The 17,271-nt window shown below is 41.7% G+C and overlaps 1 protein-coding gene across 4 annotated transcripts in view; it reads left to right on the top strand.

The window, feature by feature from the left end:
* The window catches only part of RAB3B (RAB3B, member RAS oncogene family), a 50,733-nt gene extending 35,157 nt beyond the window's left edge, over positions 1 to 15,576 (top strand). For all 4 annotated transcript variants that reach the window (XM_062497741.1, XM_062497740.1, XM_062497743.1 and 1 more), the window contains 3 exons: positions 5,134 to 5,252; positions 10,415 to 10,539; positions 13,670 to 15,576. In XM_062497741.1, the coding sequence (XP_062353725.1) occupies positions 5,134 to 5,252; positions 10,415 to 10,539; positions 13,670 to 13,857 (432 nt within the window). In that variant the 3' untranslated portion in view covers positions 13,858 to 15,576. The remainder of the gene's footprint in view (positions 1 to 5,133; positions 5,253 to 10,414; positions 10,540 to 13,669) is intronic.
* Positions 15,577 to 17,271: the final 1,695 nt, after the last annotated feature.

Raw genomic sequence — 17,271 nt, 5'->3', positions numbered from 1 at the left:
CTTCTAAAGAGTAGAAGTGAAGATAGCCATAATGGAGAAATGTTTAAAAAGCACTTAGCAAGGGTAGAGCATTTTATGAAAAAAGGCAGGGGTTTTGTGTTGGATCTTTTTCACATCAGAAATGTGATGCATTCCTGCTTATTGCTGAAATGAAATGTCTCTCAAGGTAGCTGAATGTGTCTGAGTAGGTTCCAGTGGCTCTCGGGCAGTGGGAGCACTAAATAATAAGAGAAAAAAAAATGCCTAATATCATCTGTTGAACTGGAGCATTTTGATCAGAGCTGAGTTCTGAAGGAACCAGGTGTTATTTTGCTCCTGGCAGCAATTGAATCTTCACAGGTTTTTCATGACATCACATCTTTTCCATGTCTTAACCAGTGACTCATGCTGCTTGCCTGTTTGTTCCTATTTCTAGCTGCCAGCAGGAAGCACTAAGCTTCATGTTAACATTCATTATTCATTAATAAATGACACATCCTAGTCTGCCCAAGGTCCCTTTCTCTTGTGGTACCTGGTGGGTGGGTTGTTTTTTTCCCCTTTCCCTTTCCCAGGGTGACTTTTGTTTATCTCATTCTTGGTGGCTTCCTCTCCAAAGTCTACTTTTGCAAAGGAGATGTGTATGTGTGTGAATATAGCATCCCCCATAACCACAGGGCTGGCAAGTGGATTATTATGTCTCCAAGGCTGACCTAACCCCAAACAAGGTGCAAAATGACACAGTGTAGGTGTTACAATGTGACAGTCAACAGCAAGGAAGAAGAAGTCTTTCCTTTACCAGGTGTGATGAAGCCCCAGACTGTGGTGGGTGCTGGTTACTGGGGAGGATGTAGCCTCTGTTCTGACTCTGAGCAGCCTAAGGAAGGATGATGCCAAGAACATGCAGCCTGATAGCTGGATGATAAGCAATTCTCCCTCTTGCATATTATTCTTCTTTAAAAAAACCAAAAAACATGGAAATCACACCATAACCCTTTTAAAAATTGAGATGTTGATTTCTTTAGAGGCTATTTGCCACATACACTGCTAGAAAAGTCATGGTGCTATGGGGATTAAATTCAGGACAGATTAGATGTTTCAGTGACATTTGATTTGGGACAAAGAATTTGTGGCTGGAAATCTTCACTAGAAGAAGGATGGTATGGAATCAGGGATTGTGATTTTTCAGACCTGCAGCAAAGAGCATCTGTCATTATTTAAAAACTCAAATATGTTTCCTGTGTTAGTTCCTTGCAGTTTCTGCTGAGACAGCCAAGTAAATTTAAGAAAAGCTGATTGTACTCCTATTGCAAATGTTTGCGTGATGGATCTTGAGACTAGAGGGCATCTGCACACAATGCAAATGCATTTAGATCTTTTTCTTCTCTGATAAACACTGAATTTTGATGGCTCATTAACGCAAAGCCTTCAAATTTTTGTTTCAAGCTACCCACTAATGGTCCTGTGGGTGTTTTTAATTATTTGCATAAAGCACAGGCACACGCATAAGCTGCAGAAGAATAGAGCTGGTAGCACACTGGTGGAAATACACCAAGAGACCCTCCTGTGCCTGCTTACAGCCAAGCTCTCTGATTCCTCCTCAGGGACACCTAGCAGGTTTCTGGATGCTGGGAGCTCAGGCTATTCCACCCAGGCATTTGGCTAGACTGTTAATTAGTGCTACATCACCTTTCTGCTGATCCCCTGCCTGTGCCTCATGTACTTGTCTCCTAATGAGTCTGTGGTCTACCTGGAAATCTGGTAAACAACTTGGTGGGGTGGGGAGCAATTTCTGTCAGTTCTTTTTTCCTTCATTAGATAAAAAACCTGAACTTAAAACCTGAAATTACTAATTACCTCAGGTTCATGGTATTTTAAACTGAGGGAAGGACAACTGTTGTAAATGCTGAAGAAAGTGAGTTCAGATTTTGCAGTTTGTTTTATTTTATTTATGCTGAGGCATCTTTGGTTGAGGGGGAGAGTGTGTGCACTTAAGCTCTCATGATGTGAGTCAAGAAAATTAAGTCAGTTTATCGCTGTCTAAGAAGCTAATGTAACCTGAGGAAAGAAGTAATTTCAGGGTGATAGTACAGCAATTCAGATGCAGTTGCAGAAATGCCCTATAAAGCTGTGAGGGGAGATGATGTGCTCTGTACCTGTATAGTAAAACAGAGTGAGGAGGTCATCAGTGACTTGGGAAGAGATGAATCACATCTCTGCATTGTAGCCCATGGCTACCAGGGCAAGGGTATGAACAATCTTTATATACCAGGAGATCCAGGATACATTTCCTTCATACACACTTTCCCTCTGATAATCTAAGAATGCAGGCACACAAGTATATCCTGGTGAATATGCAACTTATTTTCTAATGATTTAAGTGCACTGCCCACATAGGACAGGTTATGACTGAGCAAACACATGGTATCCCTTGGGGTTCTGTACCTCCTGCAGCCCATCTCTCACTAATGTATCAATTGGGGCCCAGCCCCACGCACAAGGGGATCACAGACAGAATACTGAAATCAGCAAATCAGATTTGCTGAATTCCAGAGCTTTCAGGTAATAGCACAACTTGGCTTTTTTAGTCCAATTCCTCACTGAGCTGAGGCACTGAGGTGGTATCAGGAGAGATTTTGGAAGTCACCCTGTGTGTCCCTTGAGGCTGCTTCCCAGGACAGCCTGGATGTATGTCCCCAGAGTCCTTGCTCTGAGCCATTGTCAAATTTAATTTTTTTCCAAATTACTCCACATGTAACTTGACAATGTGTCTTGCAGTCACTTGTTGCCTAGTCACAGCCTCATGCCCTAAGTCAGAGAGAGCACTGCTTGAACACAGAGGAGAAGATAGGAGCTGAGATTTGGAAAGCAGATGAACCTGTGAATGCAGGTACCAAACAGTAATGCTGTGAGCATCAGAAGTGGAGAAGTCTGACTTCCCATGGATTTGTTTGGTTTTGTTATTTGCAAAATCTCTGAAGTTACTGATTTAGGGCCTTCTCCGAATGAGACACAAAGAAAGCCTCTCTCATGTGAGTCCTTTGGTGTTTGGAAAAGATAATCACTGCACTTCAGCTTTTTTCACAGCTAAGGTATGCTTAAAGTCTCTCTTCACCTTACCAACTACTTTTTGTGACATATGTAAAAACATTTGAATACGTTTTACCTCAGCCAAATTTGATCAAGAGTGCCTGTGTGGAGACCGATGTTTTATTAAGCCTCATGTCTTTAGGAAATCAGGCTAAAATAATGCAGCTTTTATTCTCTCTGAATAAAAGAACAATACTCTTACTGCTGAGACCTTCCTTGTGTGAAGAAATATAGTCAGGTTCTAGTTGTCATGGCTGGTTTAGCTGTTGAGCAGCTATGGGGGGATGTGGTATCAGTGGATATGAGAGTGCTCTGTGATGGATTTATGACTGGTAGGAAAAGAAATGGTCACTCAGGCTGCAGGGTGGAGCCCACCTCATCCTGATAGTCCCACCTCTGTCCTGTTGCCAGGAGGGAACAGAACAATTCCTCAGCCAGTGTGCAATGGTACATCGTGATCAGCCAATGGACTACCCTGTCTTGAAATAAGTGCACAAGTTTAAGGGAAAAATCACATATTTTCCTAGAGAACTGGTGGAAAAACAGCAAAATTCCTGCTGCACAGCCTCTCCACTGGGAAATTCACAGTATGTTACAGCTGTGGATAGTCTCACAGTAGTGCAATGGCAGAGCCTTTTAAGCAAGCTGTAGGGAGCTTATTTACAAGCGCTGTCCTCCTACAGAGAGGCTCTGTGATGTTCTGGTGCAGAACAACAGGCGACCACAGACTGGCTGCTGTGTGTTCTGCAAGGGCCAACACTGTCTCTTGCATGCAGCAAAACTAAAGCTGCATGTATGGGAATGATGGGCAGGATGATTTTAAAGCTGAGTTTCCCCCTGCCCACCATCGTCTGGGGATGTGATGTGCTGTGTCTGATCTCTATTCCTGCAAGAGTGCTCTGTGTGGATTTATTTTACTCTTCCAACTAGTTACATGGTTGTTAAGTCCTTTAAGTTCTTTTTCTTTAGAACTTAATTCACATTTTAAAACAGTGGCAACAATACTTTTTGCAGAGTAGGTTTTGGGGGACTGAAGGATGGTTCGTTTTAGAACTAACCCATCACAGTAACTACAAGTTGACACCTCATACTGAGCACACACTTTAAGGCAAAGCCTTTTGGCTCCCTGCAGCTGTTTCACAGAACTGCCATTTGCCAAAAGAATGATGAAATGTGTTCAAAAGATAGACACCTTGAGAGTGAGAGAGGCAATCAGCACATGACTTCTCTCCTTGGTTCAGAAGGCAGGTCTGGAGGTAATGGACTGGGCTGTAGGACTGCTGTTCTGGTGTAGAAATACTCCTCAGTTTAAAAATAGGCTTGTGAAATGTAAAGGAAAAATGCTACTGGCATCCAACAGATGGTACTTGACATGTTTTCTAGCTGTCACAAGTCTTTCAAAATTCTTCTGTTGCATATGCCAGAGTTTCACCTTTGTGCTGCCCAGCTGAATGCAGAAATGACAACTGCAGGTGGAGGAACTCTGCAGGAACTCTATGGGTAAACAGAATTAAGATGAACCAACAGAAGAGGATTAATAGATCTCGTATTAGTATGTGCACCTCAGACTCTGTGATTGGGATATTCCACATTAAATTCACTTTTTATGAAAATGTTGATTACATAAAATCTTTAATTTTTGTCTCTAACCTCAAGGACATTTTTCTGACCGTGACACTGAACTGCAACATGTAAATGTTTTCTGCCCGGAACAGTCCTGGACTGGTTATTTTGCCTCTGCTTTGAAGTGTCAGCTTTCAGTGAACTCTGCTAACATTTTATTATTGCATTGCAGCTGAAGCAGAGAAGAGCAATTAAAGGGTTGACATCTTTGGTATTTTTTTAATAGTACAAGTGTCAAAATGCATTTAACAAATCACGGTTGATGCAAAAGCCTAATTAATGCTAAAATGTAAGTAAAGTTCATTTGAGTTGGGAGCAACTGAGAATTTCAAAATGTATAATAACAAGAAGTGGTTGCCTTATTTTAGATATAGGACCTAATTATTACATCCTTTGCTTCTGAGAACTGAAGTCTTAAAGCCTAAATGTTCCTTTCTGTTACAGGATACAGCTGGACAAGAAAGATACAGGACCATCACTACAGCCTACTACCGAGGAGCCATGGGCTTTGTCCTCATGTATGATATCACCAGTGAAGACTCCTTCAATGCTGTGCAGGACTGGTAGGAAATACTGAAATACTGTTGTTAATGTTGGGTTTGTGTGGGTTTTGGCCAATTCTCTCCCCACAGTTGTTTGTTGAGAACATGAGACATCCCACCCCCCATCACCATGTTCTTTCCTCTTTACCTAAATAATTTGATTTATGAACGTTCCTTAGAAAAAGTTCTACAGCTTCACTTTAATGAAAAGGTTGTAATTTAAATATTGTAGCATACTATAGTATTTGTTACTTTTAAAAGTTTCAGTTTATTGTGAAGAAACCAATCCTTTAATGCTTTTTTTCTTTTTGTTTATGAGATTTCTGGCTATGCTGCTAAAAATACAGATTAACAGTGGTTGTTCAATTCCCGTCTCAGGAATTTGGGAAGAGGCTGTGCTTTTCCTCAGCAGTGCCCTGTGACTCCATTCAAATGTCTTGCAATCATTTCTCCTGGCTTCCTGGTTGCTCTTTACTGCAGACAAGAATGGTCACAGTGCAAAGAAGGGCAGTGCAGTGGTTAATGTGATCTCCTGAGTCAGACTGATTCGCAGTGATCTCGGTGACCCACTGGGACCCTGTGACATCCTGGCTGTGGCACTGGCTCCTAGCATCTGGCTCAGCCTGGCTTTCTGTTGAACACCTGTTCTGTATCCCCTAAGCCAGGCTGTAACTCAAAAGCTGAGACAATGTGGTTTGTTGTTTGAAGTGATTTGTCTTTCCTCCAAAGCTGCCCAGTTTTAATTCTCTCTGTTCACTAAAGCACTTGGTCATGAAGGTCATATTCAAGATGCAGTCTCCACTTTCAACCCTCATCCTTAGTACCACAACACCAAATGAACTGCAGCCCCATCCTGATCAGCCCTTCAGCAGCTGATGGTTGAGGAATACATTCTTTTCTTGTTAGAAACACAAACCCAAAGGTTTTGCCAAAACCAGTTTCATTCATCAAGTTTTGCTCACCAAACTCAGATGAAGCTTTTTCTGCAAGCGTCTGCACAGGGATGCTTTCCATAGGAGTGCAAGCATGTGAGCTGGGGCAATATCTTTCACTAAATTATAAATATTTCCAGCTTGTTTCCCTGATGAAGCAAGGCCCAATGACCACACAGTTCATCTACCTGTCTGCCTGTTGGTTCTATAAGTTTTACTTACCAGTCTTAAGTTAGCCAAAAATTACCAAATCTCCATCTCTGGAAAATAGCTGCTACTATTTTAAAGTTTTCACGGGTGAAGTTTAACCTGAAGATTTATATTTGAAGTAGTCTAAGGTCTGTTTCATCAAAGGCACTGTTGTGAGAATAAGAATTGGGAAAGGTCAGCTCTGTCTGTTTGACTTCACGTCTTCCTGTGCCACGGGAGCTGCAGGAATATCTTTGCTAAGAACACCTTGTCAGCCAAAGGACAGAGGTGAAATATCAGGGTGTTTTTCCTGTGTAGGTTGAATCTTTCCAGCCAGCTTTAAGGTTCTGAGTCCAAATGAGGTAGTGGGATGGATAAAAAGGACCATTTCCTTCCTTCCTGAAGTTTGTCCAATTCAGAGATGAGGGCTGCAGCCAAACCAGCATCTGCGGGTCAGCAGAGTCCTCTAGTGGCTATTGCAGCTGGGAGATGGTTTTTCCTTAGTCTCCAGAATTGCTTCCTAAACTTCCAAAGGCACAAGAAATGGAGAAAAAAGCTTTTGGCTGGTGCTGGTGCTGCTCTGTTGGTGTCTGCCATTTTATAGCATAGCAAGTAGGATTTATGATTTTAAAAAGTTATTACACTGAATATGGTCTTCAGTCAGGAACTGTACTCTCCATAGAAAATTAAGGTGTCTACTGCTTGAGCTCCTTTATCTCCATCTCTGGTTCATTGCACATGACTGTTTTAACAGCCTCCTGATTGGGCCTCACCTATCCACAGGGGAAATGAGAATATTACTCCCAGTCTGCCAATGATTTCTTCCCTGGGAGATCTTTTACCCTTACTCTTCTTATGGGGGGATGTCCTGAAGAGGATCCTGGTTTGCTTTGTGTCACTCAGACCTCCCCTAAACCAAGTAAAGGCACTTTCTCTCTCCTGAGTGAGAGGATCATGGCTGTATATCAGGTATTTAGACAAACTCTCCAAGCAGAATATGAATGCAAAGCAGAGTCTTTCCTTCATTCACGTGAATCACCCCAATTAATGATGATGATCTTAAAATCACGGAGAAAAAGACACAATTTAAATGCTTTTGGGAATACCTGGAACCTGACTTGTTCTCTTGTTCACTGGAAAATGTACAACTCATTGGATAAGAAACCTTAAAATATTAAGCCTGAGTGATTTTCCTTGCAGTGTGGCAAGAGTTCAGTCAGGTTATTTTACAAGAAAAAATATAAATAGACAAACACAAAGATAGGTTTTAACTGATATTTGAAAATAAGTAATTATTTCCTTTGATTGTATCTTTCCTGTAGGGTAAGTGAAAGGGTTAAATGAGCTTTCATAGCTTTCAGATCAGTTTCTAGAAATTTTTTTTTGTAGTATTCTTTGATAGCTGTTATTTGATGTTGGGTTTATAGTTTTGTGTGTGGATAAATCAGTTGTTTATACCTTGTTTGAAACTGCAATGGAACTAAAATATACTCAGTATTTGAAAATGTAAAGTAAATAGAAAATATTATGGAAGCCCTGCTTTGGACAATCTAGACAATTTCATAGAAGGAAAATAAAAATTGGTAAAATTTAACTTAGATTCAAGTGACAGCTGGGTTCACAAATCAGCATTATTTATCTTTAGCCCAAACTGAATTGTTGATACCTCTATGTTACTGTAAACGTGAGACTATTTTTCTTCTAAGCATGAAACATAAAGTTTGTGCTTTATTGTTAATTTGGGAAATTCAGCACAAACAAGGCACAGCATTTTATTGTGTCACAGAAATATGTTTCTCCCAATGTGTATATTAGGCTGTCCTGATAGCTGTTGAAAGAGCTCCATCACACAAGCCTTGCTGTTTATTCATTTATCTTTACAAAAGCATCTGGAAATTTTCTGCCTTTCTTTTGTTATGGACATCAGGCTTTCTTTTATATATTCTTCATAACTTTTTTAGCTGGTTGGTTATTTTTTAATCATAAGAAGAATAAAGATTGGTGTTCTGTAAGAGGTTTTCCACTAATTTGTATAAAACGAGAAGAAGGATGTGTTTCTCTGGGAGATCCTTCATGTTGTTTGCTTCTTTTTCATTTCCCTAGTAGTTCTGTTTAAATAGTTAAGATTTGGCTGTGTGTACCCATATGATGCCAGGGGCTGAAATGAACCCAGAGGCTGAGCTGTGAAGAGAAGCCTGCTTTCAGCTGTTTTAAATTGAACCTGGGGAGAGTATTTCTCTCTATTGCTTATGGAGGGAGTTTGGGGAGATTTCATCTTCCTGGGATTTTGGCTGATTTCTGCAGTCACCCCCTTCTCTGATGAGCCTTGAGAAACCTGAGTCCCACAAAAACTCATCACAGATTCATATTAAGTCTCACAGGGCTTGTGTACTTGGAGACACTCAAAAGGGTGAGACTGGAGGAGCTAAAATTTGGATTGGAGTGAGTACCTTTCTAGGAGGACACTGGGGGAATAAGAAATTTCATTGCACACAGTCCTTGTTTATTTTTGCATGTTGCACTGTGGGTCTGGGCTTGGGTGAGGTTGCTGTTCTCCAGGGCAGTCCAATCAGGCAGCCTCTTCAAGGCAAGCTGCACAGTGAAATGACCCTTTTTTCCCAGTTATCTGTGGAGTAACAAAGCTGGCTGCTTTCCATGGAAAAAAAGCAAGTAAGCAACTCAGACTAATTAAAAATTGTCATTAGTAGATCAGAGCTAGAGGCTGCTGCTAATTCAAAAGAGAAGGAATCAAGTGCTTTATTGTTAAGGGACTTAAAGGAAACTTACAGAGAAGTAAAAGTTTGAGAGGACTCCTGGCTCTCCTGGGAAGTGGCAGATTTGCCTGAAACTACAGTGTCCTCCCTGGCGTGGGGGTGAGATGGGGCAAAGAGTGGGAAGGTGAGTTAGGGAGTGGAGGAGGATGGAGGAGAGGAGTGTGTGGCTTCTGGCAGTGCAGCCTCATTAGGGGAGGAGGGAGCCTTCAAAGATAGAGCTGACTTGGTGAAGATAAAATAGGTTGTGTGGGTCTTAAAAGATGGATGAAAGTGAATGCTGCTGAGCTAATAATGTTCTGCTGCTGGCTCTGGGGCACCTCTGGGACACCAAGGATGGTGTGAGAAGACTGGCCCCTCAGGATATACAAAAAAAAATATTCTGTTTTGTCATGGAAAATCTCTAAAAAGGTTAAATGTAAGGTCAGAGTCCGGGGATCCACAGTGAGCTTGCTCCAGTTTCAGCACATGGGCCACAGAAAGCTTTAGGTGCTCCAAATTCACCCAAGTGCCCCTGCCCAAACTCCCATGCATTGCACCCTGTGCCACTGCAGTTAGTGTTGTCTGTCATTGCAGCTGCTCTTTCCTGCCTTAGGTATTCTTTAGTCCTGCTGGCTTCAAGTATTAGCTCACAGAGCCTTGCTTTGATCTCCTGTCTTCCCAGTCTGGTACATTTCTGTTTGTCCTTTGCAGTTGTTTCCGTGTTTCTGGGTGATTTTCAGTCTTCATAAAGTTTTCCTGTTCAAGCAAAGACAACTTGATGCTTCCATCTGTTCTTGTGGTGTTCCTAAAACTCTACAGCAAAAACGTGCTGCAGAAAATGAGAGAATTATTGTTGTTCTGTCTTACATATGAAGTTGTAAATCCAGCATGAAGTGTGCATCTGCTGTATGGTTTTCTTTATGGGACAATATCCTTAAAAGCTGTAATTGATTGATGGTCCTTTGACAGATGAGAGCTGAAGGAGAATAAGCTTTACAAAAATTCTTCAAAATCTTCAAAAATTACTCGATTCAGTTTTTTATCTGGATCTTGTGATCTTTAAAACACTTGCAAAGTCTTAACAAGAAACTTTATTGTCACACAAAGTTCAGGAGTGGTAAAATAGAACAGTGCTGTGAATTACACAGGCTGCATCCTCGCTTTGTGTGTAAGCCTGGTCATTTGTCCTTGAACCAACACAGCCTGGGGATATGATAGTGTCATTAATGGGACTTATTTTCATATTTAATATAGGATTATATTTTGACACAGCTGATGGAATGTAACAATCTCTTTTGACCTACTGTAGGGCCACACAGATCAAGACTTACTCCTGGGACAATGCACAAGTGATCCTGGTTGGAAACAAGTGTGACATGGAGGATGACAGGATTGTTCCTGTGGAGAAGGGGAAACATCTGGCAGATCAGCTGGGTACATGAAAAGCTTTTCTTTCTACCTTTTTTCCTCGGCTTCCTTATACTGTGTTACTTTCAGTTTGTACAGTATTAAGTCCTTCCAGCATTAATAATTCAATAATGATCACACAACTAAAAAAGTGTAATATATTCTAGGTTCATATTTTATTTGTTTTGTGCTCAGTAGGCCAAGAATACTTGGTAGACTACTTCTAGTATTGCTGTTTTTGTAAAAGTGATGTTTAGAGGTGGAAGGAAGATAAAGTTTATCTGAAGAGACAAGCTTATATTAGCTCATCAGAATGAAAAGAGAAAAAGTTTTCATAAACATAATTCTGTCTCTGGGTCTCTAAGTACCACATACTCATTGCAAGTCAATGCAAGCATTGATTTTTGTTGAAGCATTTTTTTTTAACTAAGCAATGAAAAAGAAAGAAATTTATATATCAGAACTGAAGAATTGAGTAAAACATATTTTAAAAATGTATTAGGCTTCTCTATCCAGGTAAGAAAGTGACATTATGTTATTGATGTGGGATAGAAAAAGCAAAACAGTTCCATTGAGAGGAAGCTGGGATTGCAGTGAAAATTTTGTCATGAAGAGAAAAGTAAACTCATTCTACTTTATAATTTATTTATCACTTTTCATTATCTATTATAGGATATAAGATATTTTTAATATTAAATCACAGCTCTGTGTTAAAATTTAACTGTACTCTTGTCTTCTGTTACAGAATTCAAAGTAACAAGTAAATCCTGTTAAAATTTCATTCAGGTAACAGTAGAGACCTTTACAGTGGGCATAAATGTTTAGCTTGTAAGAGCAGAGGCTCTTACCAGACCCAAAGGAATCACCATCATCCTCAGTTATAAAATCCAGTGTTACCTTCAGTTCTTAAACAGTAATTGGAGGGTGTATAATAAATTGTTAAATTAGGGGTACTGAAGTTCCAGGACACACTGTGTACTTTGGTGTAGCTTAAAGTGTGGCTTTGAAAGGGTAAATTCTACATATGGCACACACAAAGGAGTCCCATTCATGCCCCTTAAGGCACTGCCATCCTAAACAAACAGCAAGCAAATATCAAATTAGACCCATTGCTGTTATTTTAAGAGTAAATCTTTACATGTAGGATTGGCAAAGCAAACAAAGACATGGTTAGTTTGCAAAATCAGTTATGGATTCTTTTTTATCCATCAGAATTTCATTTGCTTTTGAAAATATGAATGTGAATAAACTAGGTTCCTGGCTTGCAGACTCTCAGAAAGGTTGTGGATGCATGTGTGTCCACCTATTTCACAAGAATAATTACACTGCTAGTAATTGAAATTTTGTCCAGACCAATGTAGCAGCAAATGAGAGTTTTATTTGAATTCCCACTCCAATTTGGACTTGTAATGTTTTTTTTTTTTCTCCTCCCAAAATTCATCTGCTTGTTTCAATACAAAATTGTAATCTGGAATTTGAATCCTTCACGTATGGGAAACTTAAAAACACACACACAGGGTTACCATAGCAACAGATTCCATCAATAGGAAACTGTTTTGCAGAAGAATCCCCAATGCTGCCCCGACCTGATGCTTGTCCAGCTCACCCTGGAGAAACCACCCCAGTGCAGAGCAGCCCAACAGCCTTTGGGAAGTGCTGTCTCAGCTCTGCTCTTCTGTAACCTCCCAACTTCCAAAACACTCTTTATAAAAGAGCTGAAAAATAGATCTGATTTTATCTGATCAGTTTTTCCTTATAGTAACTATGCTAATGTGTACAGCATTGTATGAAATTATTTTGTGAGTTAGGTGGGAAGAATCTAAGTGGCTATTGACTGCTTAATGTGCTAATGTTCATCATAGTGATTCACATAAAGGTTATCCCTCAGCACATTTATCTAAGTTTGCATAGTGACATTAACATCATTGAAATAATTCCCTAATCAGATTAAGAAATTGTTATTAACCTGAACGTGAACTGAACCAAAACAGATTAGTTTAGCAGAACCTAAGACAATGTTGGACTAATAGATATTTAAGTGCAGTTCTTTGATTTCCTGTGTTTTTTATGTACATTTTTATTCATCATCAAAACAGCAAGTAGGGCAGACAGAACCCTCATCTGATGCAGGGCAGCCATCCCTGTTTGCTAACAAGGCAAACATCACCATCACTTCACCCCTTGTCCCAGGAATCTTAGAAAGGGTCCTAATGGGGTGGATACCTACTTACCCACATATCGAGGTGACTCAGCCTGCCAGCAGTGGCAGACTATTCAGTTAAAACAAATTTTCTCTTTGTTTGTGGCAGAATCAAAGGAAACTGATGCAATGCGGAATATCCCCAGAATGAAGCACAACAGATCAGAGCTTATTGCAAAATAAACTCTCCGTGGTGCCTCAGCTCTGGCTGCTGGCAATTTAATAACTTGACAGAACAGAAGCAACAGCCTGGTTGGCCCTCAGGCCCCTGGGGTGAGGGAGATAAGGAAATGCTTCACAGTTCAGGGCATTCCTGCTGCTGGGGCAGGGCCCGGGCTGTCTGTCAGAGGCTGCTTCTCCCCTAGCCAGCAGGAAGCAGCAGGAGGAGCTGGTGCCATCCCCCCCTTGGTGTAACTCCAACCTTGCTGGTCTGGTTTGTTTTTTTAATCAGAAAGTGTGGGTGTTTGAAGGATCAAGGAGCATTTTGCTTTTGAGTACAGAAGTTGGTCAGCAGAAGGAAAGCAGCCCTGATCTTCCTTCTCTTTCTGGCCTCTGCTCTTGCCAGAGGGCAGCAGGGGTAGGTAGAGCCTGGCCCTTGGCAGGGCTGTGAGGAGACCAGGGAGGTTCCTCCTTGTTGGAATTTTCAAGAGCTCCCCACACCTTGCTGCAGCCCGGGGGATGATGAAAGGAACAGAATTGACTCCCTTACTCTGGGTTTACCCTTATTGCAGATGTGCTTACCATGGTAATGGGAAGGATGCATGTATCCTTTTCACTCTTCATGAAGCTTGATAACTTTAAAAAGTATTTCTGCTCACTATTCTGAGATTGTGGGAATCATTGACTTTCAGGATTATCAGATGTCTTGTTTTCTTAAGGTAAATCCTGAAAAAAATGGTGTTTTAAAAACCATCATGATCATCCATCTGTATTGATTTTTATTCACTTTTTTCCCAGGTTTTGACTATTTTGAAGCCAGTGCCAAAGAAAACATCAACGTGAGGCAGGTGTTTGAGCGTCTCGTGGATATCATCTGTGAAAAGATGTCAGAGAGCATAGAATCAGACAATTCCAGGGGCACTTCTGGAAGGAGCATGCGGCTCACAGACAACCCCCCCCCTTCACAGCAGAACTGCTCGTGCTAGTGACCTTTCACACTGAGAAATGTCCTTCTCCCCTGATTAAATTTTAACTTTTCGTTTGTGCTGGTGCATTATCATGTAGTCCAGAGGCAGAAGTGTCTGTTGTAGGAAACTGATATGTTTGTTTCATGTGCTGGAGTGTTAATATTATATATTTCCTCATCCAATACTTTATTAATCTGAAAAAATATTGTCAGTGCACCTCGTGTGAATGTGAGTTACACAGAAGAATAATAATTGTGTAGTGATGCAAATGTTATTTCTACAGAGAATGTTGCATTTTAAAATTACAAATTCTTCTATTGCAGAAAGAGTGCTTTTGTCAAGAACAGCAGGAAGCACAACAACCAGTTAGAAGGGATCAGGTCTAAGAGAAGAAAGGGGAAAACTCTTATAAAACAAGAATATGCTTTTTAAAAGCATAAAACAAAAATCCCCAGATATTTTGAGAATCATTGCTGTCTTCCAGACATGGAGCTCAGTTTTTCTGTAGGATGGAGCAGAAAGCAGAGCATTTCTATCTGACAGTGTGAGGTCCTCCAGAGTGTGAAGAGGAAGAGGGTTGGATTTTGTGTCAAGTCCCTAAACAGATGAAAGACACAGGGAGGAATCAAAGCTGCCAGGCTGAGGAGGAGGAGGAGGAGCAGGGGGCCTTGCAGCCATCCTTGTATTTCGTTCCCTGTGCTTTGTTCTGGTGCTGAGTGGAGGAGCAAGAGCCCTTCCAGGATCCCCTTGCCTCCAGATTTCTCCAGCACATCTTGCACAGTGCTGGGGGTGTTGTTGTGTTGTGTTGCTAATCCTCTCTCCCCAGAATCTGACTGTCCTGCAGCCTTTCCCCTCTATCCTGTAGTTTTACCTCTCCAGGTCTGGATCTTCTCTTTTCAGCTGCTTGCTGGTGGATGTGTTGCAGGAAGAAGGAAAAGAGAGTTGGCTGCTGAATGGTTAGTTGGAGGCAAAAACATATAAGAAGTGGAAAAGTACTGTCTCAGAGAGATAAAAATATCAGAAGCCAAAATGTGAGTGTTTGCAGGTATTTGTGCCAATATTATTAGATTTTCTTTCTGCATTTTGTTGTTGATTTATTTTTGTAATCTTGTTCTAGATGGGCGTGTGGGAAGGCTAGATTTTCTGGGTTCAGATTCAACCACAAAGTATAATTTAAGAAAAGTAAGAGTGAGTAATAAAACAGCAAATGAAACATGGCAAAGACATCCTGGTATTCTGTGAACTTTTTGTGGCATCATGCTTTGAAGGGAGGCAAAATTTTTAAGCAAGTGGATATGGAGAGAAGTTGGCTGTCTTAAGGGGAAAATTCTGGAAAGTTTTTGGGCTTTACCTTTGACCTGTGATCTCCTCTGAGGGGATTTCCTGATGTCAGGAACAGGAGTTGAGTGCCTGCCCACTGCCCTGTAATGTGCTGGAACATGACATCAGTGAGTGCTTTTGTAATTTCCTTCTGTTGTGTCTCAAAGTGTAATAGCTCTAAAAAGAAAAGCACAAAATTCTGGACAAAAATGCAACTCTTTTGGGGTGGTTTGAGCTCATTGTGCTAAAGGCTTGATCCCTCTGTTTGTTGCTTTTGGGAATCTCCACAGTGCTGTGTTCTGGGTGTGTGTGATCTCGTCCTGAGAGTGTGATTTGTGCAGTGCTGGGAATGTGGTTGTTGTATCTAAACCCCTGAAACTGCAAAATAAAGAGAAATGTACTCACTGTGTGGCCAGAGAGCTTGTGTCAGCTGCATTTCTTGTGTTATGAATCCTTGACATGTGTGAAGGAGAAATCTTTTTAATGCTTTAAAAATACATCAAACTACATGGATCTTTCTTTGACAGGGTGATGTTCTTTCAACCCAGCAATCTGGAATCACTACATAGGTTTAGAACAGTGAAGAGAAGGATTATTTGGCCAATAAATGGTGGTGTGTTCTAATTGTAGAAGAAGCAGCTTTTAGGGCAACTTGTATAACTAGCAGTAAAATAAAAAAAAAATCGACATCAGATTTTGAGCTGTGCAGATATAACTTAGTACCTCAGTGCAAATAATGGTTTGTCAGCTCAGCAGCTCCCTGATAAAAGAAAATGGATTCAGCAGAAATGGAATTCCAATTCTTTCACTTACTCTTTTTTTCCCCCCTAGCAAAAAAGACCTTTCACTTTCCTACCCAATATATAATTGTGTTCTATTGTGTTCTGGTCAAGTCAGATTGGCTTTTTTAAAGAATACAAGTGCATTCCAGGCCTTTCAAGCTAGGATGGGCAGGACAAACCAGCAAGTAGCCACATGGCAGCCTGAAGAAAAGACTTGGGAATTCTACCCTGCCTGATAATGCATACATGGAGAAGCCTAATACTTTTTGCAGAAATCCTGAAGAATTTATTTCAAATAACAGATCAAACCATCACAGGCAACTGAAACATTTCCCCATTAATATATATTTTGCGTACCTCATCATCTTTTGTTTGCTGTGAAGGAATACATGGAAAGCCTTTTGCCTTAAATGGTTTCAGTACGAGCAGTGAGTCAGGAGTAATTGTTACTTGTATTAACTTGTAAGGGGAATGGCAGAACGTGAGACACTCATTTGTCAGGGCAAGGGAAATAAGCCTGCCTGCACTGCAGGCAAACTCGAACTTTGTGATGCGGGCTTGCAGAGAGCCTCCCGTTTGACTGGCACAGTTGCGTTAACAAAACAGCCTGGTTACAAGGGGAAAAAAGGGGCACTAGTGTGCCAAAAGAAAGAGGCGACAGCTCCACACAAGCGTCTCGCTATGGCTTCGAAACAGCAGCGACCAAAAGGCACAGGGAAACCCTGGGATTAGAGACGGGTCTTGGCTACCATCTAGTGGAGAGCTAAAGCACTGGGATACCAGCTGGACATCCGGGCTGAATTATCGCCCCTGTACCTTAGGCTCGGCCTCTGATCCCGCACCTTGGCTTGCAGCAGCTGCTCTGCGGCCAGCGCAGCAGGACAGGCGCGGAGCGATGCAGAAACGCTGCGAGAAACGCGGGATCCTGGCGGTGCCGTTGGGAAGCGCCAGGGGATCTGAGCCGAGCGGCAGAGCAGGATCCTCGCTGCTCCATCGGCACTGGAGTGTAACGGGGGGAAAGCATGTCCACGAACGGGAAAGCGCAGAGAGCTGCCGAAGTGGCCACGTAAAGAGCAAGGAGTGGTTTCTGTTCAGCACCCACGGGTGCAGCCTTTGTGCTGTTCGGGAGCACCCATCCCGCGTCCCACCATCCCGGGAACAGCTACCCACAGAACCCCGGCGTGCGCCACGCTGCCGACAGCCGGCCCCGAGAGCTGATTGGTCCTTGCAGGCCTGAGTGACAGTCGGCCCGACCAATCCGTGAAGGAGCCGAGGGCAGGGGGCTGGCTTCCGCCAGCTGGCTGTTGGGCTATTCCAAGGCGAAAGCAGG

The sequence above is a fragment of the Cinclus cinclus genome, chromosome 8 (genome assembly GCF_963662255.1).
Source record: "Cinclus cinclus chromosome 8, bCinCin1.1, whole genome shotgun sequence".
In the NCBI taxonomy this organism is placed as follows: Eukaryota; Metazoa; Chordata; class Aves; order Passeriformes; family Cinclidae; genus Cinclus; species Cinclus cinclus.
This window is presented reverse-complemented; position numbering and strand designations above follow the sequence as displayed.